At 46.2% G+C, this 27,943-nt stretch overlaps 2 protein-coding genes across 7 annotated transcripts in view; both read left to right on the top strand.

The window, feature by feature from the left end:
• The window catches only part of HOXA3 (homeobox A3), a 44,769-nt gene that overhangs the window by 11,508 nt on the left and 5,318 nt on the right, over nucleotides 1-27,943 (top strand). The window contains exons 2-4 of one of the 6 annotated variants that reach the window (XM_059845389.1): nucleotides 557-661; nucleotides 14,652-14,836; nucleotides 18,540-18,621. The gene's annotated coding sequence lies outside the window, so the exon portion shown is untranslated. Of the gene's footprint in view, nucleotides 1-556; nucleotides 662-14,651; nucleotides 14,837-16,271; nucleotides 16,610-18,539; nucleotides 18,622-21,713; nucleotides 21,825-21,944; nucleotides 22,581-26,758; nucleotides 27,037-27,943 lie in introns of those variants that run through there. The other 5 variants (XM_059845398.1, XM_059845414.1, XM_059845406.1 and 2 more) reach the window with 5 other exon arrangements.
• HOXA4 (homeobox A4) lies at nucleotides 10,701-13,198 on the top strand. The gene is made up of 2 exons (XM_059845485.1): nucleotides 10,701-11,371; nucleotides 11,961-13,198. The coding sequence occupies exons 1-2, from the start codon at nucleotides 10,786-10,788 to the stop codon at nucleotides 12,287-12,289; spliced, it is 915 nt and encodes a 304-aa protein (XP_059701468.1). The 5' UTR covers nucleotides 10,701-10,785; the 3' UTR covers nucleotides 12,290-13,198.

The following is a 27,943-nucleotide window of genomic DNA, read 5'->3' as shown; positions in this document are numbered from 1 at the left end:
TTTGTTAAAATACGCTGTGAACTCCAGGGTGTGTTTGCATCGCTCTAGAATTTCTCCTGTGGTTTCATTAAGTATATTTTAGGACAGCCATGTCCAAGCCCTCTGCGCCTATTAGTAACCCTCTCTAGCCACATTCCCACTCTTCACTCTTTAAAGATTTTTGGTTTTCTTCGCTAGAATTAGTTTGCTATAAACGTAATGTTACTTACCCCATCAGAGCTTGAATGGTTAACTCTTCTGAGCTTCTAAGAGCAACTAAAGATTTGCACATTTACTGACTGGTTACATTGATGCCTTCCCTTAAAAGTTATAAAACAGTAAACTTTATAAGCCCCAGTTCCGGCTATATGACATTTGGGTGCCAAATGAATAGGGTTTTGTCTATGAATTAGATCGTAAAATCATCCATAGCACAGACAGATAGGCTCACTGGCTATAAAAAGTCACGTGGTGCCATTAAAGTAAGTTTTATGGTTTTGGGGAGTTGACATCCAACATTATATACCACATAACATATAATCTCACTGACGCTGGACTTCATTTGACTCTTTTGCAGGCTACGTGTGCCTCCTGGCCATTCAAATTGTCAGGTTTAGGGACAGAAGTATCCAAACCACAAGTTCTCAGTACTATGTGAAAAATGGCTCCTTGCAAGTCAAAGGTAAGTTTTGTGCACAAGTTCCTTAAAGTTTATTTGTACAGTGGGGAAGCCGAGGCTCCTGATCGCTCTCGCTGCCTCTCGCCTCTCTCTTTCTTTCTCTTTCTCTTTCCCTTCCTCTCCGCCTGGAGGTTTTCAGGACGGTCCCACCGAGCCCGAGAGGCAGGATCAAGCACTAATGATCCAGGTTGCGCTGCAAATACCTCCCCCCATCCCTTCACTCGCAGCAGCTAGCTCTCTATTTTAACGATCAAATCAAAGTAAACCACAATAAGCGACTTTGGCAGAGATGGATTTTGGGGCCTAGCTTTAATCACTTTGACTACCGCAGAAGATAATTACTTCCTTTGCTCCAATAGACTCTCCAAGTTTGGAGAGGTTTTGTTTAGCAAAGAGTAGTTACTGCAGGCGATTAAAAAAAGGGAAAAACAAAATAGATTGGGCTTGATATTATCTGGGCAGTATCTTATGTAGGCATGATAGAGTTGGAGGCGTGATGATATGGTAATAATCTTTGGATTGGTGAAATATGTTGCACATCAGAGCCAGTATTAAAATGGCACAGACTGTACTGGAGTGTTTAGATGCATATTTTCTGCATTGGGTTGTGCAGAAAGCTTTAGCTGTGTGTATATGTTCATCTGCGAGTGCGTAGTGTGTTTTGGGGTTGCGCATTTGTAACGCTGCTGTAACTTTTTCCCGGTTCTATACGTAACTGCATAAATAGAAATGTATTTAAATTATATGCATGTGTGCCTGCATGTACAAATCAGTTTGTACTTCCGTGTAAAGCCGTGCAGACGCATATATGTGTCTTATATTGGTGTATTCATGTACACAAAGGGTGGGTACGTGTGTACACATATATATGTTCCTGTGACTTCCTTTTTTTTTTTTTTTTTTTTAAGCGAACCAATTGACTGTAACTTGTAGCATTAATACAAGAGACTACAGGTCATTAGAGTGCTGCAAATTATGAAATACGGGCTTGGTTTATTGAAGATTGTAAATATCCCCCTAGCTCTCTTCTCTCCCTTTCTGCCTTATATTGCTGGCTGCCATTGTGGGGTAGGCCCCAGCTGCGTGTTTACTTCAACATTCTTTTTATTTAAGTGGACTGTTCTCACTAGAGTGTGATTACTCAGCAATAAACTTTATGGCCGGATTTAACTTCAGTCTTTGAATTTCCAGGACTTGAATGAAAGGGTGAAAGGAACTCTATCTTTCTCTGGGTAACATTAAGGCCTGATCCTTATCCTCAGAGCTGTTACTTTGGCGAGTGATCTCGGGGGGTAGAAACAGACTAGTCAGGGGCTATGGTAGAATTCTGAGAATTGCCTATTATCTATCTATCTATCTATCTATCTATCTATCTATCTATCTATCTATCTATCTATCTATCTCTCCAAACCAGATGTGGGTATCTCTTTCTCTGCACAGGTTTGGAGTAACATTGATTCAGCAGATTGCATTGTTTTCTTTTATGTGTCATAAAGTCGGGTTTGCAAAAGAATGGAGTGGTTTGATGTGAGAGAGAGATGAGCTTTGTTTTATTTCACTAGTGCTATGCCATTTGAATGTTGTGGTTTAGGCTAGTTTGGCCACTGTGAGCGAAATGGGAGAAAGGCGCAGGGTTTTAGGAGGGTAAGGTTGTTGTGTACCTCTGCATATTGCTGACTGATTCCTATTTTTAATTTATTTGTCTTTAACTTTAAAAAATGGTAGTATCTAAGGTAGGTTCATCCCAAAGAGCTCACTTTTAAAAGCATTTAATATTTAAAGACAAGCCTTGTAGAGGATAAATAGACTGATGCCTTTGTGTCTGTCGATCCTTCCTGTCAGCACTAAACAAACAGATCTGCATATATTTCATATTTTAAAAATGAGAAAGGCTTTAAAAGAACATATCCAAATGCACATTTGAAAATCATTTCCTTTTAAACAGCTGGAGATTTTATAGTACTCTAGTTGACACATTTTCGTCAATAGGAATATCAGAAAGTTGTACATGATAGGCGTGTATTATATTATACTATATGCCATAAAATTTTATAGTTTGAGGCAAGGCATGAAAAACCCTTAAATGTTTGGTTTTCATTTATATATAGGTCCTTTTCCAAGGAAAACCCTTTGCTTGTAGACGGGAACTATACCAGGCACAAAGAGCTCGTGATTACTCAGTATTTAACAACACTGCCCTATTTGAATTAACTGGCTAATATACAAGCACGCACGGACGCCCGTTGGACTAATATTTTAGGATCCTGGATATCATCCTGGATTGTAATTTTTCATTGCCTAGGGTGAAAAGATTTGCTACTGCGTATTTTCCACATTTTTGAATGTGGCTTCTGGACCATATCCCGCACAAAACAATGTACAGTCGCTCAAGAACTATGGAAAAGAAAAATATCCCCAGGTCCAGAAGCATACAAACCCTCCTGTACTGCAAAAAACACTAGCAAAGAAAAAGAAAGTTAGCTAGAAATCACAACTTCACCCTGTTTCTGGCCCTGCCCTGTATTAAGCATCACAGTTGAAACCATTCAAACACAGAAATGCCTTAAGATTTCCTAATACGCTTTGAAATTTGAAATTCAAACGAGCCCAGACTGCCGAACTCTGCGAAAATAGTCCCAGGTCCGAATTGTTTTTTAAGTGAAAATGTCATGGGAAATTGTACCTGGGAATCAGAAGAGAGGTTTTATCTGCACACGTTATTTTTCTGATGAGTTTGGGGGATCAAAAAGTGCAAGTTTTTTTCTATTTTAGGAATGGCAAGTTGCGTTCTGAGATTTGAAATACAGTTTACTTAATCCTTTGAAATAAATACTTGCCTGTAGTGTCGCATGCCTAAGTGTAAACCAATTAAAGATTAGGCAGCTCTCTTAATGTGTGGAACTGGCGACTTTGCAAGACTTAACTTTATCTAAACCAGGAATGTGACAATCCAATGGAAAGTCATCCGTAAATTACAGCTCTGCAGCCTTGTCTAAACCATGCAAATGCCCTAATTTCAGAACAAGGAAATTATTATTCTGCCATTTTCTTACACGTGCTAAGTATGTATCTGTGGAAAGGTGAAAATAGAGGCGTTTGCAATTTGCTCCATGGGAAATTGAATGGAACCGATCATGAGGAGGGGATCAGGAGGTTTCGATTTCTAACGCTGAATACGGGAGCAATGCGTTTTCCCTCCCCGTAAATACAGATTTGACGCATTTAATGCAGACTCAAGTAAATCTCCTGACCAAGTTAAGATGTCGTTGGCTTTCTTAGCCCTTTCTCTTTCTGCCCTCAAGATCTCCCGGATTTGAGGCTAGGGTTACTAGCTAGAGCGGAAAGCCACAGTTCCCACAATCTTCTGGTCATCTTTGAAGATATTATCCCTTTCAAATTAAAGCATCTTCACTAATGTCGCTCTGTAAGGCAAATACTCGTGGACCACCCCGGTCACATGTTCCTGTAGCTATGCGCACAAACAATTTCAAATCTGACACAGAGATCGTGTAAAATTTGCATGGATTTTGCCTTATAAAAAGCAAAAGGAATCTTTTCTATATCCCCTCCCCCCAAAAAATGTCTTTTCAATAATAATATTTGCTATGAAGGTTATTGGGTAATTATTGCAATTTTGTGGAACAGTCCTTGCTTGAGGTGAAGTCTGTCTCCGGATAATAAATGGCAGCCCGTGCAGTTCACTGCCAGGTTAAGTAAATGCAGAAAAGATAAATCTGCACACCCTAGGAATCACCAGCAGAGCTCGCTTTAGACCAAGTTCACAGTCAACTCGTTTGCCTAGACAAGGCTTCGCAAACAATTAGACTTGTTTCTTTATGTTTAAATCAAGGAGAAATGACTAAAACCCTTCAGCAGAGAGCTGCAGCTTTTCCCCCAACGCTCGTCGTTCCATTCCTTCCAACCTCACGCCCGGAACTTACCCAGCATTTCACCTGCAATTGTAACCATATAGCGCCTTTGAGCCTCCAACGCTGCCGAAAGGCTGTGCAAACTGATCTAACAGCATTTTACAAAGCTGAGAGATTAAGGAAAATAAAAAAAAAAAAAAAAAAAACAATTAAAAATGCAAAAGTATCCGATTTCTCAGCAGCAATAAGAAGGAAAAAAAAAGCAACAATAAAAAAGAGAGCCCTTAGAAAGCTGGGGGAAACAAGCAGAAGTATTGAAACAAACAGTGCGAGTCTCTTACTCCTAAAAGAAGCTGCATAGCTTTTGTATATCTTTGTGGTTAAGGGCGTTACAACTGCAGGTCAAAAAGTTGAGGGTCAAAAGTTTACGTTTTGCACCACTCTTAGTCATTCGCCCAGACAGAGTTTGATGTCAATGTTATAGCCGAGATCTTGACTATCAGCACAAAAGATAAAATAGCTTTGAGTTACGTGTGTATCACAGTATGGACTCCAGGTGAACCCTACTGGCTGAATGACCTCAATTACCAAGGAAAGGATAGAAAATTCCTCTTTTCAAGAGTAATACACGTTGTATTTCATCTTGAATTATCAGCCACATTTGTGTCTGAATATCTCGGGTTCAGCCGCGGCAGGTAAACACGCGTGTTACCCCCACAGAAGCCACTGATGTTGCCTCCTCCAAAAGTCAGGTAGCAAAATGCCTCACCCTTGTTTATTATATAATAACCTGCTCTAAGAGGTTTAATGTTAAGCCTTCTCACTTTGCAAAATGGCAGGAAGATAAGATAGGAGCGAAGCTATTAACGCGTGTATCGATCCTAGCCGCGTCTTTGTTTTTGCTCTCATTTCTGTAGCGACCGCTAAACTGTGCTTAAACAGGACATGCCGGAGATAATACGGGCTATATGTTTGGTCCGAAGGAGCTCGTTTAAAATGCGGAGCGGTGGAGCCGTGGTGCGATACCCATGGAAAATATTACGGAGAAGCTGGCGCCCTGCGCCTCTCCGTGATTTGGAGGGTTCTCACAGCCTTCTGGAATTACCCGAGGCGGCAGTTCCCAGCGAAATTTGGAGTGGGACGCGATGTTTTCCCTCTCGCCACCCACCCCTCTTCACCCTTCCAAGAAAAAAGTTTAGTGGAATTTCTTAGCGCGGAGAGATTCCCACATTGCTGGGATATTTTTGTTCCCAGTGCCGCCTCTGAGTAAAAGCTTTAGCTCTTTGGTTAGACGTATCTGCAGGGAGAACTAGCCAATATTGCTCAAGCAACTTCGTTTTGGAGGACATCATCGCAGACGGGATTCACCCTGAAATTTTAAGGCTGAGGGGTCCGTGGAAGAGGGAAAGGATATTCGAATATAGCCATAATCAGACCTGAAAGGTGTGGAGGAGGCGACAGTGCGACAAGGAAATCCGAGAAAGAGCTCACCTCACCCCCAACCACGCATTGCTGCCTTTCCACCCCCAAGGCAGCAGCCTACACCGGCCTCTGTGTAACTGGTACGCGTGAATTATTTGCCAGAGACACAGCTGGATCGTGGCAGGCGAGCGCTGTATCTTGGGAACAAGTACGCGAGAGGTTAGATATCAGATTAGCCAAAGTGATTATCGGAGATTGTGCCTAAAGTACCTGCTGAAGCCTGGAAAGTGTGTAATGCAAGTGTTTGCTCGGCGTGTAGACGCTGTTCACAAGTTGTTGCTGCTGCTCACTTGTAGCGAGCCCTGGCACTGCACGTTTAGGGAGCCTGCCCGCTCTGGAGATAGTATATAACCTTTCACATCCAGACTATTTATTTGGTGTAAGAGCGAAGCCTGATAACAAGCTAAAAACCGTAGCCAAATATCTATTTTGTTAGAGAATAGCAGGCGGATTGTTTCCAAGAATAACAATGCGTCTTTGATATACCCAGAATGAAAGCTGTTACTATAACCGGCTTACTCAAGAGTAGGTGACAGAAATCCATTTACTTCCTCACTAAAACAATTAGTGGTCCGAGTTCCATATTTTAAATCTGGTTTAGAATAAAAATATCAATGAGAATAATTTCAAAGGAGTTGAAACAGCGACTTACATACTTACATAAATATTGACTCTTTTCAATTATTGTTTAAATTGTTTCCCCCTCCCAAAAAAAAAAAAAAAAAAAAAAAAAAAAAAAAAAAAAAAGAGCCAACAGGCTAGAACAGGACAGTTAATAATTTGAGACGAACTCTTTCTGTCCTTTCACTCTCTGCATTCAGCACGCTGCTCTGTGGCGTGGAAGGTCTGCTCAAAAGACCATTCATTTAAAATCCGGGCACAAATCACATTTTACATGTGTTTATTTAAGCGCACCAGGACAGGGTGAGCAAACCCCGCCAACCATCCCGTTGTTAAGAGAAGCCCCAGTGCCAGGGAAACCACGGCTTTTATCAAATGCTGAACTTGGGGCAAAAATGCCAACATTGCCCCGGCAGCGCCCATCGGGAAGGACGCTCTCATGCGCGGAGGCAGGAGCAGCCTCGGGGCTGTATCATTCCCAGGAACAAAGAAGGGAATACAGTCGATGCATTCCATAACGTTTACATTTTCCCTCGATTTTTTTCTTATTTTTCCCTTAGAAGAAGTGACCTGGGCAAAGCACCCTGCTATCTAAAAGACACTGTTATAGACCTTTTAGAAAAACTAAGTCCAAGGCCGAGGTGAACTTCAGGTCACCGCGTCTAACAAATATGAAAATGTCGCCTGGTGAAGGGCACGCCTTGTTATTTAACAAAGACTGTCAATGTGTAAGATTAATAAGAAACAAAATGCACACGGTGTCACTTTTCGGTCACTTTGAAACTTGGGACAGCCTCGCATTCAAGAGGGGAAAGCTGGGACTAAATATATTCAAAATGGTTCAAATCAAAGTCAAACCAGGCTGCTAGTACGATTCTTCCTCCTCCTACCGCTCTCGGTGGAGGATGCCCGGCACGGCAAAAGGTTGACTTGAATTATTATTATTATTATTATTATTATTATTATTATTATTATTATTATTATTATTATTACTACTACTACTACTATTACTATTACTATTACTACACTAGTAGTACTATTATTATTGTTGCCGTTATTATTCTTTTCTCTTTCATGGTAATTATGTTTTAGCTGCGTATGTGGAGGGTAACAGGAATGCTTGCCTGTTTCACAAGAAAAAGAGGGATCCCCTTTTTCTCCCTCTTTCGGTATGTATTGAGTTGCTTCTTCTTGGTGCATGAAAATTTACTCTCTCCCTCTCAACTTAATTCCACTGCTGTCCCCATCCCATTCTCGGCCAGCCTCGGCCAGGAAACTCTCGTTTCTTTATTAATTGATTGAAGTCTCCTTCTCCAGTGAAATCGAGCCTTTAGTCCTTCTGGAAAAATAAGGGATCTGGCCTATTTTATCCTATCCTTTTCTTTCTTTGAGAACTTAGGGTGATGGTACAAGTTTGTTAAAGGGAAGTACTGGGGGAAAAAAGGGTTTGAGATTGTTTATTACAGCCATAAATCTTGCAGTAAAATGTCGAAATGGCCGTGTGCAAGATAACACTTGGTGGTCTTGGCTGGGTTCTTGTTTATGATAACAAAACCAGAAAGACACGGAACAGGCCTTTTGGAGGTCCTGCCTCAGCACATCTTCACAGACTAAGAGAACCACACGAAAAAGCCAGACTTGAGCTGGGCAGCTCAGGTCACCTTGCAGATTTACACTCGTATACAAAATTGAGTCCTTCTCTCTGTTACCAAGCGCCAAAGCCCTACTGTAGAAAAGGGCACGGGGAAACTTTGAGATCTAATCACAGTAAATAATATGAAGGAGAGTCTGGTCAACTCTCCCAATATAGCGCTGATCTTACAAACCGAGACAGCACTTCTCGTTGTGTTTTACTGTGGCGTGGGAACACGGCAGCCCGCTGTAGTGCTCCGGCCATAGAGCCTCAGGACTTATGCCGAGGATAATATTTACGATACCCCAGTGTAATTCATCTGGTGCTAGCAGGCAGGTATTTGTATGTATGCGTCTCTGTGTGTGCATGTATCTCTTCATACCGGGAAAATGCTATCGTGGTGGACTTCGGCGATCTTTTATTCTTAACAGTCATGCAGATGGGAGCTTTTTTTCTTTTAGGAAATGGGTTTGCTGTTGTTTTGTTGTTTGGAATATAAATAAAACAATCTCCCCTTTTCTATCAAATGTGTGCTGTTGAGCAGTTGCGGCTGTCTCTGTGTGTAACCGCGTGTGTGTAACCGCATTTCCTCTCCACGCAGAGTAAATAGAGAAACTTATCTATTGCGCTAGTTAGAGTTCCATAGATGTGTTGTTGGGAATGAGTAAGTAAATGTGTTTTAACTCTCTTTACAAATTAGACATTCGATAGTAGGAGGAAATGAGTGATTGTTTAGATAAGTACCCCAGTATACCCAAGTGCTGGAAATGTTCTAACATATTACAAGCCGCATGCAATGTGCGTGCCTATGTGTCTGTGGATAAAATATAAATCGATACGCTGTGTGTCTTGTTAGATAGAATATATATTCAAATAGAATTTTATTGCATGTATCCATTATCTATTAAACTGCAAAAGACAATAATCTGAATTTAAACCAGGGTGACTGTTAGTGTAATATCTTTAGGAAGGCAAGATCTAAACTGTATCATATTTACGCTTGATATATTAGAAGTATTTTCCCATACCAGCAGATGAGATTTAGCCACTCAGCAATTATATTCTCTAAGGGTGTGGTAAATATTTCTATCTGTTTATATTCTTTCCTGTACAGATGAAAAAATAATCTGAAAAAGTTCGCGCCTACTCCAAATGTGGCAGACTAGCTGATGTTCAATAAGTATCTTTTTTCCCCTTAGAATAAGAGCGTAATTAGTTTAACCATCAAATTTCAATTACCTAAGGTCAGGGCCGTTGCCTCGTTTCCCCCTGAGCTGCAAATACCGTTAACAGTCTCAGATTTGGCAACGTAGAAGTGCCCGAGTGCCCTCTCCCTCCTACAACCAGGGTTTGCGAGCTACTGCTGCGAAGGCGCTAGGGATTTCATATGGAAGTGAAAATTAAAAATAAACCCCAGACGAGGAGCACCAAACCAACGGACTTAAATTCGTAGTTCAGAGAGCTCTGCTCCGCGGGGAGGTATGATCACAGTGAGCCCTGTAATCGCCGGTAGGAAGTGTTTGATACCGTGGTGTCCGTCTTCCCCTCTCTCTTCCCCCTCTGTTCCCCGTTATTTTCAGGCTCGCTCTATGCCTCACGCCCCGCAAGCCCCTCGAGGACTCTCCTCGGCCTCCCCGCGACCTTCGTTCTAACTTTTCCTCCAATTAACCCAGCTTCAAAGGGGCAAAAGGCTGCCCCTGGAGCTCGCGGCCGCCCGCGGTCAGCAGCGGCGGGGCGCTGGGGACAGAGCTTGGAGGGCGGCCGGTGGCCTGTGCCCGACAGCCGCTGCCGCCCTCTGCCTGCGCGCAGCCCCGGCGTTTGGAGATGGGCTTGTTTAAAAGGATTGTGCAACGCCTTGTGCAACGCCTGCCTCCCTCTGGATCACGCAGCTGGGCTGAGCTCCGCTTCCTCGCCCTGCTTCCTCCACTCTCCCACGGGAGAACGAAGACACAAAAAGTGCTGGGGCGGGCGGACTGTCAAAGCCGGATTAGTTTTATCTCGCTTGACACCGCGACTGCTGGACGCGGCCCGGGCCGGCGGGCGGGAGGAGCCGGGGATGCTGGTGAGGAGCGGACGCGGGGCGCTCCCTCGCCAGACAGCCGCCGCCCGTGGGGGAGGCGCGGTCCCTGCGAAGGGTCCGCGGGCGCGGAGCTGCCCTGCGGCCGCTCGTCCCTCTTCCATTTCCTGATCCGGGGTCCGCGGCCCCGCGCGGTAATTGGCGCTGGCGGTCAGGTGGTGGCGGGGCGGCGGGGGGTGCGGGTGTGTGTGTGCGCGGGTGTGTGTTTGTGTGTGTTGTAGGCGCTCCAGGGGTGGGAAGAGAGGAAGGGAGGGGAGTACAGCGGGGAAGGGGGGGGGGGGGGAAGGGCTGGAGGCCCAAACTTTGGCAGCGGCAGCACTTGACAGCAGCGGGAGGGGGAGAGGGAGGGAAGGGAGGGAAAGGGGGGGGGGAAGGGGAGGGGCCTCGCCGAGCCCAGAAAAACGACAACGCGAGAAAAATTAGTATTTTTGCACTTCACAAATTAATGACCATGAGTTCGTTTTTGATAAACTCCAACTACATCGAGCCCAAATTCCCTCCCTGCGAGGAATACACGCAGCACAGCGGCAGCGCCGGCAGCTCCGCCAGCTACCACCCGCACCACTCGCACCCGCACGCCCCGCCGCCGCCGCCGCCTCCGCCGCACCTGCACGCCGCGCACCCGGGCCCGGCGCTGCCCGAGTACTTCCCGCGGCCGCGCCGGGAACCGGGCTACCAGGCTCCCGCGGCGCCGCCGGGGCCGCCGGGGCCGCCTCCCGAGGCGCTCTACCCCGCGCAGGCACCCTCCTACCCCCAGGCGCCCTACAGCTACAGCAGCGCCGGCAGCGCCGCCCCGGGCCCCGAGCAGCCGCCCCCGGGCGCCTCGCCGCCGCCGCCCGCCAAGGGCCACCCCGGCCCGCCCCAGCCCCTGCTCCCAGGCCATGCCCTGCAGCGCCGCTGCGAAGCAGCCCCCGCCGCCGGGGCCGGCACCGGGCCCGCCTGTTCGCTGCTGCCCGACAAGAGCCTGCCCGGGCTGAAGGGGAAGGAGCCGGTGGTCTACCCCTGGATGAAGAAGATCCATGTGAGCACGGGTGAGTTGCCCTTGCCAGGGGGAGGTGGGGATGCGCCTGCAGAGGAGGGAAGGGGGGAGGTTGCTCCCGGGACCGGGATGGGTCGCGTTGCGTGTGTGGCTTTTTTTTTCCCCTCCTTCTCCCTCCGCGTTTCCTCATAGTAAAGGAAAAAAAAAAAAAAAAAAAAAAAAAAAAAAAGAAAGAAAGAAAGAAAGAAAGAAAGAAAAATCAAGGAAAAAAAAAAGAAAGAAAAAAAAGAAAAAAAAAAAAAGTGAGAAACCTTTTGTATCCGGGGTCCTTTATCAAAAGATTTACGAGACGCCAAACTGTTAGGGCAGTAATTATAGCCCCCATAAATTTAATTGCCCTGCAGTGGCTCTGGGCCATGTGTCTTTGAAGCTTTTCTTCTAACCCAAATGCCCATCACCATTTTTTATTGCTCCTCGATTGTCCCCACTGTCGATAGGCTGGGAAACAATTTTTCTTGCCGTTTATGTATCTTATGTGAACCTGATGTCAAGTTATTATATAATGATTATGTTCCATCCCTTCCCCTCTCCTTCTTTCCTCTCCGCGTGTGTATGTGTGTGCCTGTGTGTGCACGTTTCAGTCAATCCCAATTACAACGGAGGGGAGCCCAAGAGGTCTCGCACTGCCTACACCAGACAGCAGGTCCTGGAGCTGGAGAAGGAGTTTCACTTCAACCGCTACCTGACCAGAAGGCGACGCATCGAGATCGCGCACACCCTCTGCCTCTCCGAGCGCCAGGTCAAAATCTGGTTCCAGAACAGGCGCATGAAGTGGAAGAAAGACCATAAACTGCCTAACACAAAGATGCGCTCCTCAAACCAGTCCACACTGAGCCAGCAGTCCAAAGCACAGACACAGGGCCACCCCCATCCGCTCGATGGGGCTACACCCAACGCAGCTGCGCTATAAATACGGTTTTGGTTTGAGTCTTTTTGGTCTTTTTTTGTTTGGTTGGCTTTTTTTTTTTTTTGTCGTTGTTGTTGTTGGTTTTTTTAATATATATATATATATATATATATACCTATCTATTGGGGTTTTCAAGCTGCCTCGAGGTGGAGGCTGGCCTTTTGGACCAAACTGTGTAAAACAAAACAGGAGCAGAAAAGGAAGACGAGACGTGTCCAAGAACGGGCACATGTTTAAACCAAAACCCGGACGATTGTCTACATTGTATATAGATAATGGTTCCATGCCCATCATTTTTTTCTATTTATGGAAACACTCTCTTGCCCTCGGTGTAAGAGAGGGATGGATGCTGTCATGGACGAATTCTCTGTACCTAAGACGGACTCTTTTTTTTTTTTTTTTTTTTTTTTTAGGGAACACGGTAAAATAAAAAACATTTAAAACAAAGCAAAGAGCTCGTGAGACACTTGTGTAAGGCATTGACTTGAATAGCGCTGTTTTGTGGTGTGTTCATGGATTTCTCTGTGTGTGCTTGTGTGTGTGATGGTGCACGGGCACGTATACACACACAGACCAGCATGGGAGAACGAACACGTCCTCAAGAGGTTAAAGACTTATGAAAAAGTCCCCTTACGCTGTCTAAAGGAAAATGTTTTATGTATCAAAGGTAACTTAACTGGTTTTAAGTGTAGCCCCCTCAGTAGCTGTGATCTATTAGTTTTTCTCCACATTCCCTATTGCATTTATTTAAAGAAATATTGCTATAAAGGCTGTTGCTGTCTTCATATTTGGCACCGTCTAAATAGTTTGGGTCCATGTACAATTTGTGGATTTTTGGTGTAATGTATAACAGTGCCAAATGCTAGTAATAAAGATTATTCTGTACAAAAGAATTAAACGCTTGAAACACAAGTCCACTACGTGCTGTTTCATCCACCTTGTGTTTGGCTGGTGTTGGCATCAGGGATGGAAAACAACAGTTTAATGCGTTGTTTTGACTTGGATTCATCTTGTCAATAAGGTAATGGTTATTTTAAATGTGGTGAAAAACCTCCTGACTCCTACTCGCCTGGCTGGGAAAAACTGAGTTGCAGGACGAGGAAAGGTCTTGCTTCATTGTATAGGTGAGTGGTGCTCTCTTTAGACAGAATGAGTCTGACTCCACCGCTGGCCGTGCAACTGTTTTCAGCTGCCTGACAAGAGAAACTGTGCTTCTTCTGGGAGCCAATAAGCTCCCATGCCATGATAACACTTTAAATCTTTAGCCAGTCGTGGTTTATTCATTCATTTTCCCCTGATTATGATTTCTTAGCTGGCTAGCACTGTTTAAGGGAGATACATGAACGGTAACCTAAAATTTCTTTTTAAGCTGCCTTTTCTATTTCCTTTTTTTTTTTTTTTTTTTTTTTTGTTTTAAGATTATTTCAAAATATGTTGAGAAAACCTTGGTAGACACATGAATTTGGATACAACTCATGAGGGGTTTTGACTGAGATTGTCACAACTACTGTGGCAAAATGGGATTCAGCTGGTTCAAGCTCAGGCTGTGCATCTTCCTGCTTCCAGGCAGCTAAGGAGTTCAGGCAAAGCAGAGCTGCTAACAGAGAGCCCTGCTTGGGGCTTTCACAACACGGTGTAGCATTGAGCTGGGTAGGAAAAGTCTTGGAAAGGAGCTCAGGTGCTACTAAATCTTCCAGAGAAAACCTGAAGGCCAATAGTTATTTATTTACTCACCCAAATACATACAAGATGGATTCTTGGAATCAGTGCTTGTCTTCGCTCAAGTGGGGCCACCAGGACCAGGGGGCATCATAATCCCTGGTTGAGGTTGCACCAGGCTCCAAAGGTTTTGCCAGCATCCCTGCCTAGCCATGGAATATGTACCATCCCAGAGGAAAGTGTAACATGCCACTGGCAGAACACGTTCAGCATCAGGAAAGTGGCAGCTGTAAACACCCTCAGCAAACACAGCCGTACCCATACCTGACCAAGGAGCAGGCCTGAAAAGCACACTTCTGCTCACATATTACTGTTTACTAAATCCTGACTCGCCAGTTGTCTCTTTATAAAGGGAAAAAAAATATAGCTGTATGTCAGGTAACTGCTGTCCACAAATGTGGAACTCTTCATTTGGTTTATTGCTTGAGAATCCCTTAATGTGTTTAGAGCCAAAATTAGCACAACTGAGCAAAATTCCAGCTGAAATGTATTAACTGGCAGTGCAGGATTTCTTTAGTGTGCAGCCTCTGCGTATAAACCTGGTTTGCTCCCATTGTAAAGAGAAATGAAATCACGCTGCAAATAGCAATTTTAGCGAGAATCATTAATCACCTCCTACAATAAATACTTCTTTGTAATTCAACAGCGGTTCTGAAAGGCATTCTCTTGGAAAAGTCTGTGAAGACGCAAAGGATTTTCCTGGGGAAAAAAAAAAGTGGTCATGTGTAAAGACACAGCATCTTGGCTGTCTCCTAAAAAAATGTACATTCTTTTGCTGGAGATTGAACTGCGGACTGCAAAATACCCCATGGCCGATTATCATCGTTTAAGGTAAATTCTCCTTCCTTCTCTTCCCCTTCTGCCTGTGCTGAGAGCAGAATGCTGCTCCCGGGCTGGGAGCCCTCTGCTCCCCGTCCAATACCTCCCGTCTTTACAATAACCTCAAAAATTACATCGTCCTGTTTAAATTCTCGCATTGTGCTCCCTTTGCTAAGGCAACCAGGAGTTCACCGAGAGGACAAATTTTCTATCCCATTAATTGTTTTTTTTAGAGGAGCAGACTGACCCTTCAAACCCTTGACCTTTAAAGACAGTATTCTTTTTAATCCGGCACTTGGACCTAAATGTCTCTCCCCCCCTCCCTCTCTCTCGCTCTCCCGGTGTCTCTCACACACGAATTTATCTGCTCCGGCCACAAAGGCGAGCACAGCTCAAAACGCTGGAAGTGGAAGTGTGTCAATATTTCAAAGAAAGACCAAATCACCTCGGAGTCAATTTGCTGTCAGCAGGGAACGCCACTCGGTTAACCCCGGCACCCACCTCCCCTCCACCCACTAAGAAAAATACTCCTCTTCCGAGATCCCCATCCTCGTTTCTCCTGCAAGCTCTTGCTATACCTGGTGTTTCATTACAGGAGGAGCTGAACTGTGACAAGCGCCTTGTGGTATTTAATAACCAGGGCCATCCTGCACCGGGGGATTACGCAATGCTAGGATTTTTTTCTTTATTTTTTTCTTTATTTTTTTCTTTTTTTTTTTTTTTTTTAAATTTTTTTCCCCCTAGCATGCTTGCAGTCCCAGGTCTTCTTGTCCTGTGTTTGTAAACGAGGAAGGGGTGGGGAGAGCCCTCACACAGGCGGAGATCCTGACAGGCTTGCAGTGAAACTCCAACTCTCCGGGCCCCCCCGCTCGGGTCGGGGCCGCGTTCGGGCAGCGCGGGCTCTCCCGCCGTTCCCGCACCTCCGCCCGAGCCGGGCGGGCTGCGCGGCCGCGGGACCCGCACGTCACGTCCCCGAGGAGGCGGAGGCTCTGCCCGTGCCCTCAGCCTCAGGGCCTGGCCGGGCCGCGGCGGGGTGGGACCCCGGGGTGTCGCTCCAGGGTTGTCCCCTCCTGCGCGGGCGCCCAGGCCCGGCCCACGCGGGTGCCGGCGGGGTCGGGGCTCCCCGCGTGGGCAGGGGAAGCTCCGCGGCCGCCTCCCTCCGGCCCTGGGCAGCCCTGCTGGCTCCGCCCGGGCCCGCGGACAGGCAGCACTCACCCGTGGAAGACGGCCCGTGCAATGCCGCCCTGATGCTCTCCCGTCCCCCTGCCAGCAGCGCAGAGCCCCCTCCCCGCTGCAGACAATGACGATTTGGGTTCAACTGATTCATTTGGAGTGGGGGGGGGAGGGGCGGGGGAGTGGGTAGGAGGGTGTAAAGCTGCCCCGGCTCGCTGTGCAGAACGGGACAAACCCTTGTTAATAATGCCCCAGATCTCTCCCGGGAAACTGAGGAGCTGTCAAAGGCAGTGGAGATTAGGGGACCCAAGTACGAGCATCCCTGAGCTCGCAGATAAAGGTGTTGCGTCTGTTCTGGGGGAGATACTGAAATTTTAATCTTTAGGGTCACGTGACTCATTAAATAATTAATGCAGATAGTCAGGAATGGATCTGTGGCCGTCAGTCCTCACTAGGAGTGATTCTCTCAGAAGTGAAACTCAACTCCTTGTTACTGGAGTTTGTTTTTCTTTCTTTCTTTCCCTTTTTTTTTTTTTTTTCCTTTAAAAAACCCCTACCTGATTTATCTTGAAAGATTCTAAACTTCTTAAGCAAGCAATAGGGTCTGTGTTGGTAAGTAGGTAGTGTGTATTTCTAGCTTGATGACTTTAATTGTTTGTGCTTGCTTTGTCTGCTGAGCATTTGCTTAACAAGTTTAATATTTAGAAATGTTAAATCTTTGTTTTAGCTGCCTTGTGGTCACATTATGGCTTTTGGTGATTAAGTGTTACGGAGGCAAACACACTTGATAATGTTCTAATTCACACTGTGGAAGGCTGGGTGCCACAGTGCAGGAGGACCTGCTTTGTTCAATTTTCCTGGCGTTAATAAATCACCGTCTCTTAATACATGGCCAAAAAAGCAATGGAAAGGCAGTGAGCATTGCAAAGGAAAAGTCATGGGCGAATTTCTCTATGACTCATTAGTCTGAACGATTTATGTACGAACTTTGAGTGCCGCAATGAATATTAGAGCTTGGGATAACAACAAATTTTAAAAAATTAAAAAAAAAAGTCATAGTTTTTGTAACGTGCTTTATTGCTACTTAGCAACTCTTTCAAGAAACAGCATACTTTAAAGGACCGTGGCAGTGTAAAATATGGTAGCGTGACCTAATAGCTCCAAAATAAATAACAGAAAGTTGCTGGCACCATTTTCAGATACACGCTCCATATTTAACACGAGTGGGACAACCCAGTCACGACACGCTTGATCGATGATTATTGTTGTTTGTAACATGATTATTGATTAGGGATCAAAACGGCTAAGGTACGACTTTGAGGCTAAAATGCCGGGGGGTTCCCCCTGTGCTGAAGCCGAGTGGAAGGAAAGGTAGAGCTAAGGATAAACCCAGGAAGCAGCGCACGGGCTCTGTGATTGCAGTTCGAACTTTCCATTTTCTTTTGTGTTTGCCAGTAGATTTTAACAGTCAGCGCTCGCAAATTTATGAGACAGCAATAAACAGTTTAGTAGGCTATTATTGCATGATTTTATGTAGACTGGAGTTCAACACCAAATTTAAAATTATTAGACTAATTATGGAACTACTAAATTACCAAACAAAGTATCTGCTAGAAAAGTTGTCCCAAGACAGACTTAATATTTCCAGGGCTCAGATAACACCCTTCAGCAAGAACGGTGTTATTTAATTATTAGCATTTACATTTACTGACGATTGTAAGATGCGTTAAATGGGTTTTTTTAGCAAGACGGAATACAGATGTAGAATATTAATTCATATGTAAAACTGATGCAGTAAGTGGCATGCAAATAACCTGACTCTTGTCTTTTTGGACCAGCAATACTGTTTATCTTAGGGGAAAAGAAGCAGCCCAGTTTTTCCCCCTCCGTCAATGGCTTTCATGGATGTCGGCTTTTTCGTTGCTTTTTTTTTTTTTTTTTTTTTTTTTTTTTTGGTGTGTGTTGTGTTGGTGGATTTTTTTTTTTTAACCATTTGGGCCCGATCCCGCTTCGCTGAGGTCAATTGTTAGTCTCTTAGTGAGCTTGTGGTGGCAGGATTGGGCCCCGGCTAACCGTTTGAATAAAAGCCCAACCACAATACGCCCCGCATTTAAACTGGAATCCTTTCCGAGTTTTATTCAGCAGAGATGAACACCACGACTTGTGTTTAATGTCTGTTCTTGATTAAATGATCCTAAACAAAGGTTTCCCAGAGGAAAATAAAGCAGACATTCATGTAACAAGAGTTAGGAATGACAATATTTCCAAACACTTGGAGACAGAAGGCATAGCTGTCTACAGGGAAAAAAAAATAAGGAAAAAACCCCAACCAAAACAACCGCACGCTTTTATTTCTCAGCTCCCCGTGCTCTTCACCCGGGTGGGAATCCACGCTCCTCGCGGGAGCCCAAGCCCGCTCCATCCCCGCCCGCCCCTCTCCGGGCTCTCCCAGCGCACCCGGCAAACCATGTATTGCCAATGAAGGAGCAAAATACCTCCCCCTGCACTCCCCGGTAAGGCACTGTTTGTTGCTTGTTTACAGGGAGCCCCGAAACGAAGCCGCTCGGCCGGGGCGGTGGAAGAAGTTGGGAGCGCCTCTGCCCAACCCTGCGCAGCTGGAGGAGGTAAGAGCCGGGCAGCGGCCGCTGCTTTTGCGCCGGTGGCGGCTGTAAGAATGCGATTTGCCTGGTACCTGCATGAAGAACAAGACTGCTGGAATGAGATTTTGTTGTTGTTGCGATAAATATTTAACCTAGCTGGAATTTTTTTTTCCTGGATTGGCTCTATTCATCTTCCGTGGGTGGTGAATGCGCGTGTCTGGGCAGACAAAGAAGCGTACGGGACCTGAGTGATCGCCATCCTTATAAAGGCATTGGGGACAGGAAGGATGCAAAGTCATCTGAAGAGCGAAAGAGTTAGAGAATTTCTTTGTCCGTTCTTAGCTCCTTCCGAAATCAAAGGCACCGGGCGAGGGAGAGAGGGTTGGAGCCAGTTCGGTATTGAATGGCTGCTTATCGCGGCTTGTCTGTTCGCCTCCTCCTCGAGGAGTTCCGCAGCCAGTCCTGGAAACGAGAAGTGCATGTGGGAATGTTAGAAAACCTGATTTTTGTCTGCGTGCATACGACAGAATGGTTCGCGAATAAATTTCGGGTATTTGTCCGTCCTGGCCTGCTTTGCACTGTGTGGAGGTCGGTGTCTGGTGGTTCGGAGTTACTGAAGTCGTTGATGTGCTTGGTCCTCTGGCAGGAGAAAAGAAATGCTTTCCATAGTGACAAATTTTTTTTATGCCGGCCGTCGAGAGGGGAGGATTACATAGAATTAGCTCAAATTCCTGCCAGATTTACCTGCTCCTTTTTGGATATTGATGTACAATTAGTGTATTTTACTACCTTTTAAAAGCGGCCATAAATTACAGGACTACAAGGGCTCTTTGTGTTGGCTTAATGAGCTGCTTAAATCTTAACTACAAAAAGGCGCTGCAAATGTCTATTCACGCTTGCGTTCGGAAATTGAAAGCGAAAACACGGTGCGAAGGAACCTTCCTCCGGTGGCATGTACCCACAGCATTGCGGGCAGAGATATTTGGGATTCCTTAACGGACCCAACACCGGCAGACTCAGCTGACTCTGAGCAGAACTTCTCTCACAAGGGCACAGTCGATAACGCTGCTCTTTTTATCTGCTTGGGAATGATCAAAGACCAACTTTATCAGGCGCACGGATGTAGGTAAACAGCTCTGCACCCCAGCAGATTGCAAATCTTTCGAGGTAGCGAGGAAATAAGTACTTATATCGTACGGGTGATTCCCATTTCATCTCCACATGGGAGTGATAGGCACACCTCTTACCGACTGGCATAAAAGTAAACCTGAAGCACAGTAAAAATTCTAACTCTAATTATATTGGAGGTAACTTCAAGTAGCATTAATGCTAAGATTGGCTATTAATGCCAGAACGGGCTGTTAATGCCAGAACGGGCACAAAGGGTCTCCCTTAATGAAGGCACGTTATGAACTCAGATCTGTTTGTTGTTACTGAGGCTGGAATTCAAACTCAGCTCCAAGGCATGTGTATAAAGCACAGAAAAATCAGTAGTACACCTACTGATAAACTCCACATTTTTTCTACTAGAAACACTCTTTCGGGTCTCCAAATCATCAAGGTAAACAACGTTGAGTGTCCAGGAACAGGAACAAAGCAAGAAATGGGGTGGCGAGGGAAGTCTAGCGCCTGCGACTCGCAGCATCATTTGAATTTGCATCTGAAACCTCGTAATCACGCTACTAGAGCAAAGAAAACTTTCTCCAAATTCGGCGGAAGGGAATAATTTTCAGCTGCAATTCAGGACAGCACAAAGTTAGGCAGACTCCCCCTTCTGCCTTCCCAAAGCACACTCTGTGAAAGGTATTCACACGTCAAGAAGTTACTTTTCTTAAGAATTAATTAGTTTCCCCACTATATACACCAAGTTAATTGTTAAACAGTAGTTTTAGGATTAACTTGGCCATTAATACCAATAAAGATGTTCACAGAAACAAGGTTTTGAAGCCAATAGCCACAGCTAGCGTTAAGGCATTTCAGATGACTTATGATTGTGATTTATTGCTTTTGTAGTTTCTATTTGCTCAAGACTGTAACTTCTAAAGCCATCTTTCTACTTTTGACGCAAAGCAGTCGATAACTTTTTACAACAGCCCCAAGAAAGACTTGCTCCGCTTTTTTCAACATCTGCTCCATTCCCCATTAATTTCAGTTTCATTGTTGCAGAAGAACTTCTCTGTGTGTTTCCTCTATGGGATGCAAACGCACCAAATTTAAAAGAGCCATGAATCCACCTCAAGCAAATATCGGCCTTGGTTTACAATAACTATGAGAGCTGTGGAGTTACCAGGCAAGCTGATAGTTACAGACTCGGGCATGTCGAGTGTGCCTAATGCCCCCTCTTTTTTGGGGTATTTGTAGTTTTTATTCCAGTTCCTAGTGAGGGATAATGTATGTATACCCTGGTACTAGCTTAGTCACTTCCATGTGAAAATTGCAAAGTTTTCTCTTGCTGAAACATCACGCTGACTTTGCTGCAATGCCACTACTGTACACTGTTACCAATGGATTTACATTCCAGTGGCCCACTTTTACAATTCAGGAGGGAGTATAATAAGGCTTGTCACTAACAAACCTTACACTAACACTAAAAGTCAACTTTGAAAAGAATTCTCCTTCCATTCTGTTCAATGAAGTGTAGGTGAAAGAGTAAGAGGGGATATGTAGTTATCTTCTTTGAGCTCATGGGAGATGGTGGAAGGATCTGGGCAAGGGTGTATATGTGATGATGCACGATGCTGGAGCCACAGAACTGAACCAGGAGCTCGGTAAAAGCGTGAACTATCTGATTTACTTTGACTCCTTCCAGAAAAGTTGTGTGAGTGGAGGGTTTCTTTTGTTTGTTTAGCTTATTGTGTCAATAGCACAAGTTAAACAATCTTACAGGGAAGATGTGATGGGTTCACACACAGGCGAAGCTGCCTGGCTCAGGGGCCACATACAACTTAGGGTTTTTTTTCTTTTTTCCTTAATTTTTCCCCTTAGGCAAAGAACTCCCCCTCCCCAATTTTTTTTTTCCCCTTTTCCAACGCTAGAAACCTATAATTTTGTGCATCACTCAAACTAGCTGTATAGGAAATGCGTAAGCACAGGTTTAACAGCAAGGTCCCAAAAGATTTTGCAAAATTCAGAGGCACGCCAGTGAAGGAAGGTGTATTCTTCATAGTGTGTTACGAGGACAAAAATCAACTAGCCTCTTAGAAGAGACTCTTTTTTGCCTTTGTCAGGTAATTATAGGTCTTTTTAGTTTCTACAGGAGCCCTGATGTAGCGTGTGGGAGTTGAGCAAGCCCTGTACAATGGCAGGGTAGAGGGAGCTGGGGGTGGGGGGAAGGCTGGTAATCGTCCCGTTTAGAAGGGGGCTGGAAATAATAGCTTTAAGATTTGGGCTTTCTTCGGGGCTTGCAGAGGACATGCGACGCGGAGCAGAGTGCCGGGCCTCGGGAGCCAGCGCCGGTTAATTAGGCTAAGTATCAAAGTGCAGCGTTATAAGGATTCCTCTTACCTTCCAATGGGTTTTGTGTAAAGAAATATTGGTGTGGGAGGAAAGAGAATCTGACCAGTCTTCCCCCATAGTCATCTGCATCTCTTAGATTTTTTTTCTCCTCCCTTTAAACTCTTCTTTAACATATTGGGTTAAGGCTTTAAAAAGCAAAGGCTCGCGCTAAGAAACCCTGTTCCTTCAATGATTCCCTATTTCAAATAAAAGGATTTAAGTTGACGTATGACCACGTGAGCACATAATACAGCGCATTATTGTGGCATTTGGAGTGGAGACCCGGTCTGGCTCCGTCTGCGATTACGCTTTTCCAGTTTCTGTTCAGAGCAAGCACTGCTTTCTATTATTTTTTTTTCCCTCCTGCCCCCATCACCGTCCCCACAAGAGCTGGCCATTTCGCTGACAGCTTTCGTTCCTTATGGAAAGGTTATTGTCGAGCCGAGAGGACGAAATGCTTCGTTAGAAAGGATGGATTTTATTTTAAGGTATTTCCGTTGATTGTTCATTTATGTGGTGAGTTATTGCTGTTCGAGGCAAAGGTCAGTAGCAGAGGCTGGAGTGAGTGCGTGTGTGTGCGTGCGGGTGTGTGTGCACCCGGAGCCAGGCTGCTTCCCCCTTTGTTTCAATTTGCTGTGGTAAATATTCAACTCTACCCTTGCAGCGAGCAGAGCAGGCAGAGTTTGCTTCTTTATTTATTTTTCTCCATAGAGATCCCACACTGCTGCTGATGGCCAGCTGCCTCCGCTACAGCCCCTCGATTGCCATTTTACCATTATTTATGACCGGCTGGAGATAGGAAGCCTCTTTTATTGTCGTGTTTGAATATTTCCCCCCTTCATTTTATTCTATTATTTTATTTGTGTGTTTATTTATTTATGTATTTGGGCAAGTAGGAGAAAGCGATGTGGGGGGTGTGTGATGCGCCTCTGTCGGGGTCGTGCTCGAGTGTGCGGCGGCGGTTGTTGTTTTATGGGTGTTTGTTCGGCCGCTGCCGCTCCGTAAATCGATGACTGTGCGATCGTGCTGCCATTTTATTTATGATGCTTTGGTGGTACTTTGTTTATTGTGCGAGGAGCGCTGCATGAGTGCTCAGCTCTATGGCAAAGCTTCCCCTTCCCAAATGAGCCAAGGCGCTCCTCTTTATTTCTCCGCGGTGAGAAGGAGCTGAACCAAGAGCCAACCACGGCTTCTAACAATAAATCAGCCTTGAAAATGTGGAGGTTTATTCTGCCTCTCTGCATGGGGATCTGGAAAGAGTGAATTAAAAGGAGAGAAGCGGAAAGTATCTTCTAGGAGAACAGATACTAGCTCTAAATTAATATCCATGTCGTCGCATACATAAATATAGATATATCCGTATATATAAATATGTAAGTATTTGTGTATACTTATCAATGTGAATGCATAGATATAAGTGCACTTTAAATGACAAAAATGAAAGATTACTTGGCTATCCAAAGAGGGCAAAACGCTAAATGAAACCCTGTTTCCCCGATCTGCCCCGGCTTTGGGAAAGGTTGGAGCCCTGGGACTCGCTTTCCTCCAGTTCGTTCCATGCCTCTCGCTTATTCCTGTTGAGCCATTTTGTGTCCAGTTACGCGCTGTTTGTAATTGGTCTTCTTCTAAGGGGTCAGAAAAAGAGGGAGAGAGGAAGAAAAGTGAACGATGATAAAAACTTCGCTGAGAGCACCAAAAAAAAGGGTAAATTCCACTCAGAGCTATTCGCGGCCATTCTGCAGGGACCTTCAGGGTGATGTTAGGGATAGTCTCACGTTTCCCTGCTCTTTAAAGCAGCTCTCGATGCAGAACTGACCCAAATAAATTTTATTTCCCCTTCTCGCCACACTGAAGCACTTCTCTCTCTTCAGCAAGAGAAAGAGAGTTCTTTTTCTCCCATCTGTGTGTCTAAAAGCCAACATTGGCGTTGCCGTATTTTGAAATGGGCCAAAATGTGCCTCAAAAATAAAATCCAAGCTTTAATTGCAGCTAAATTACTTGGCAGTGTTTCCTCTGATTTATGACCTAGTTTGGATGCATATTGACCCAGTTAAAACACTCATAAATAATACGGTCCTGCTCTAGAGTAAAAGAAAGCAAGAAGAGTTCTGGAGGAAAGGGGGATATCGGCGAGTTGTGTAAATAACTTCAGCCTGTTGAGCAAATAGCAAAGAGTGCGTTGCCTCTCTAGCGTTAGAAAATATAAACAACAATTTAGATTGACCACGGCTTGCTTCGATTGTCCAGTCCTTCTCTAATTCAGCTGATATCCCCTTCTAACTCTCTAACGACTTGGACAAGCACCACTTCCAGGACTGGTCCCTTCTCCCTCAACTCCCTGCCTTGCTATTTCATCTCTAAGAGATCCCCCAGAAGCAGCCCTGAATTATGGTGCTGCCTGCTTCCATTTCGGGGCATCCAAGGACAAGGCACTTTACAGGCATTATTTTATTCGGAAAATAGTAATTCGGGGGAGGTGGGGGGAGGGAGGGGAGGGAGTGCCACGGAGTGGGACTCTTCGGGGAGAAAAGGCAGGTCATTTCTGACTCAGAAATCAGCCCCAAACACTGCCCGTCCCCCCCCGAGCTGAGCCCTATCTCTCTCCGTGGAATGGAGCAGAAAGAAAATATTCGGCCTCTGGGAGGGAAAGACAGATAAAAGCAGCGGGGATCTGTGCGTTGGGACACTTATCCCGACATCATAGGAGACATAAAAAAAAATAATCATCTTCTCATGTTTAAAATTACCTCTTTAGGGAGAGGGAGGGGGCGTGGGGAAATGGGACTAATTGGAGAAATCTCGCAAAATACTCTTTGCAGGCAGTAAGATCAATGGAAGAAACGCTTCCATATTCCTATGAACCACTTTGGTTCTCACGATTAAAGTCCTTACATATCCTTTCATTTTTAAAAAGCTCCCCCCCGCTTCCCGTTCCCCGTTCTTAAATACAGACATTTAGTCAGAAAATCCCGCTGGAGATGGCTCCCACGTTGAAACGCGCTCTTAGGAAAAACTCGCCCGGCTTTCGGCGGGGCCCCCCAAACCGGCAGGCTCCCCGGTGTCCGCAGGTTTCGGCAGTCCCCATCTTTTCTCTCCCTGTCCAAATCCTCCTCGCCAGTCCGGGGGGCTCCGTCGGGGCGCAGCGCTGCCTCTCTCAGTATTTGGCCGGGCAAGTGGGCGAATGGCAGATCAGCAGTTTCAGAAGAAAGTGTGGGGTTGATTATTGACTAAAAAGACTTTTTTTTTTTTTCTTCCCAAGCAACATTCACAGGATTGTTTGAAGCAAAACGCATACGAAGGATTTTTGCCTCTTCTCTCCTCCTACGCTGGCCGCTTCCCCTTTCATGTGGTGCCTTCTCACTTATGCCATAAGGAGCAAGTGTTTTCTGTTTTAGTGCTCTGTTTACAGCTTTGGTGCACGAAGTCATAAATCTTGCATAGCCATAAATGACAAAAACCATTGGTATGCGTAAGAGGCCACCCCAGCCTTATAGTGCTTTTTATTTCTCGCTTCCCCCTCGCTTTGTTTGTGTTTAAAGATGACGCTGGGTTCCCTCGTGTTTTAAACGGACTAGTTATATTTATAATGCCTTAATTAACGAAGTAACGTCAAGTTTACACCTAGATTTTATTCGCAGGCTCCGCTTAATGCTCGGAGCCCAGAGCCCCGTTACCGCCTGCCAGACGGGCAGGATCCGCAACTTTGTTTAAGTTCTCTTTCGCACGGTCGCTGCCGTGTTTCTGGTGCAGGAAACTGGGGAGACACCACCACCCCCAAAGCCCGTGGCGCTGAGAGAAGAGGCCAGCGCCTTCCTCAGCTGTGCCGTGGAAAGAAGGCGAGCCGTGAGGCGCCGGGCCCGCGTCCACGCGAGGCTCCCACCCACGCGTCCCCACGGGGTGCTGCGGGCACCCCGACCCGTCTGTGCAGCACATGTGCGTGCGTGAGCGCCTCTGTGCCCCTCCCGGGCTCTGGGGGTATTTGAGGGGGGCAGGAGGGTGTCTGTGTGTACATCTGTGTGTGTGTGTGCGCTCACGCATGCATGAGTTAATAATTAGTAACTCTAATGATTTCCAGCGTGGCTCTGAAAGCATTGCCCAGAGCGGGGATCCTGGTGGGCTTCGGTTGGCTCTCCGGACCCAGCCCCGGCTCTCCGGGCTTTGCTCCCCTCCTCTGGACTCAGTCGGGGCTGTGCGGGGCTCCCGGCCGTGGGGAGCGGCACAGGGGCTATTCTGCAGCTGCCCCCCAAGCCCACCGGTAAGAGGGACAAACTCAAACCCCCACAGCAGCACCCTGGAGGCTGGTGAGAGCGACCCTTTGTGAGCGCCGTTTGTCTTCATTAGCATAATTTTCCTGGACTTCGGTGACGCCCGGGTGCGGGGGGGCCGCACTCCTTCACTGCCGTGCTCCTGCGCTCCCTTCCCAGCCCCCACCCTGCCCCATGCTTCCCCAGGCGGCCGCCTTTCTTTCTTCCTTCTTCTTTTTTTTTTTTTTTTTAATATTTTCCTATTTTCCCCGCTCCAACTCCCCCCACCCCACCCCCACCCCCCTCCTTCCCTCTTTCTCCTTCCCAGAGCAGCCCTGGGAAACATCCCCGTCCTCCGTGCCCCGCACAGGGGGAGCACGGTACGCCGAGGACCGGCTCGGGGTAGGGTGCGCAGCTTGAAGCGTCAGGGGAGCGGGGTAGGCGGGTGTGCGGAGCAATCGACCCCATCCCGTGCGGGGCAGGGCTCTCCCCTCTCGCCCGGGGGGTGCCGGCTGCAGATGAGCTGAGCCGGTGCCCACCCCGCCGCCACGGGGATCGAGTTGGGGCAGACAGCCCCCGCTCTCTGGGTTGTGTCGCCTCAAAAAAAAGAAAAAAAAAAAAAAAAAAAGAGAGAGGGAGAGAGAGAGAGGGAGAGAGAGAGAGAGTATGCTGGCTTCCGCCTCAGTCGTCAGAAGTTAAGGTAAGCAGGCCACAAATACGCTGCTATCAGTCGTGAATGGCGGAGTTTATGTCCCAGTGATTTATGACCGTAGACTTAAATGTCGGTTCAAGAAGAGTTCACAAGCTGGGGCTTCCTTCCAGGCAGTGACTGATACCCTTACACTTCGTGTTCAGGCAGCTCTCTCTCCTCTCTTCCCCCCACCCCCCACCTTCCCTCAACTTTGTCTTTATCTTTCAGGAAATCTTTCAGGGGGGCTGCCTGGTTTTTCGTCCTAGAGTCAGAGTTTGGGGCTCGGTTGGGAGTTACAGGGTAAAGGTCTGGTGTGCTTGGGAAGGGGGGAAGCGTAGGAAAGGACAGGGCAGGAGAGAGCTGAAGTGGGGAGTGGGGGAAAAGAAGCGGACTTGCCTCCCCTAGCAATTTTCATCTGCTGTTTCTGGGCTGTCTGGGTGGGGGGAGAGAAGTTGGTAAAGTGCCGAGCCGTGTATTGCACGGACCGAGACGGAGCCGATAAAACTGGCATTGGAAAGATTGGGGGCACAATTGTGTTTGTAAGACCTGCCTTTTTGTCTTCGAAGGGGAGAGGATAGCTCTTCCCATCCCAGGCACCGTCTGGATTTACCACGGGGTGGTAAATCCACCTCGTCTATCCTTTCCCGTTAGGACGCTGCCGGGATCGTTGTCGCTCTTAATCCCGCTATTCCCACTTTCTCCCAGAATGACCGGGCGCTCCTCAGGTTACCCCCGCTTCTCTATAACTTTGTAGGAAGTGATTAACTTGGCGAACCCATACTCGGGATCTGATTTTTTTTTTTTTTTTTTTTTTTTTTTTACTCGCTGGCAGACGGCCGAAGCTCCAATAATATTTTACCTTCCAAGTAAAGTTGCCTATTGTCTGCGGGCCGGCAGCTACGGGAGCAGAGCACCC

Source organism: Haemorhous mexicanus, chromosome 1 (assembly GCF_027477595.1).
Source record: "Haemorhous mexicanus isolate bHaeMex1 chromosome 1, bHaeMex1.pri, whole genome shotgun sequence".
NCBI classification, from domain to species: Eukaryota; Metazoa; Chordata; class Aves; order Passeriformes; family Fringillidae; genus Haemorhous; species Haemorhous mexicanus.
The sequence above is the reverse complement of the archived record's forward strand: the minus strand, read 5'-3'. Positions and strand labels throughout refer to the sequence as shown.

Coding starts and splice junctions, on each gene's coding strand:
- HOXA4 (XM_059845485.1), top strand. CDS start 10,786: ATGACCATGAGTTCGTTTTTGATAAACTCCAACTACATCGAGCCCAAA. Junction 11,372..11,960: donor GAAGATCCATGTGAGCACGG/GTGAGTTGCCCT, acceptor TGCACGTTTCAG/TCAATCCCAATTACAACGGA.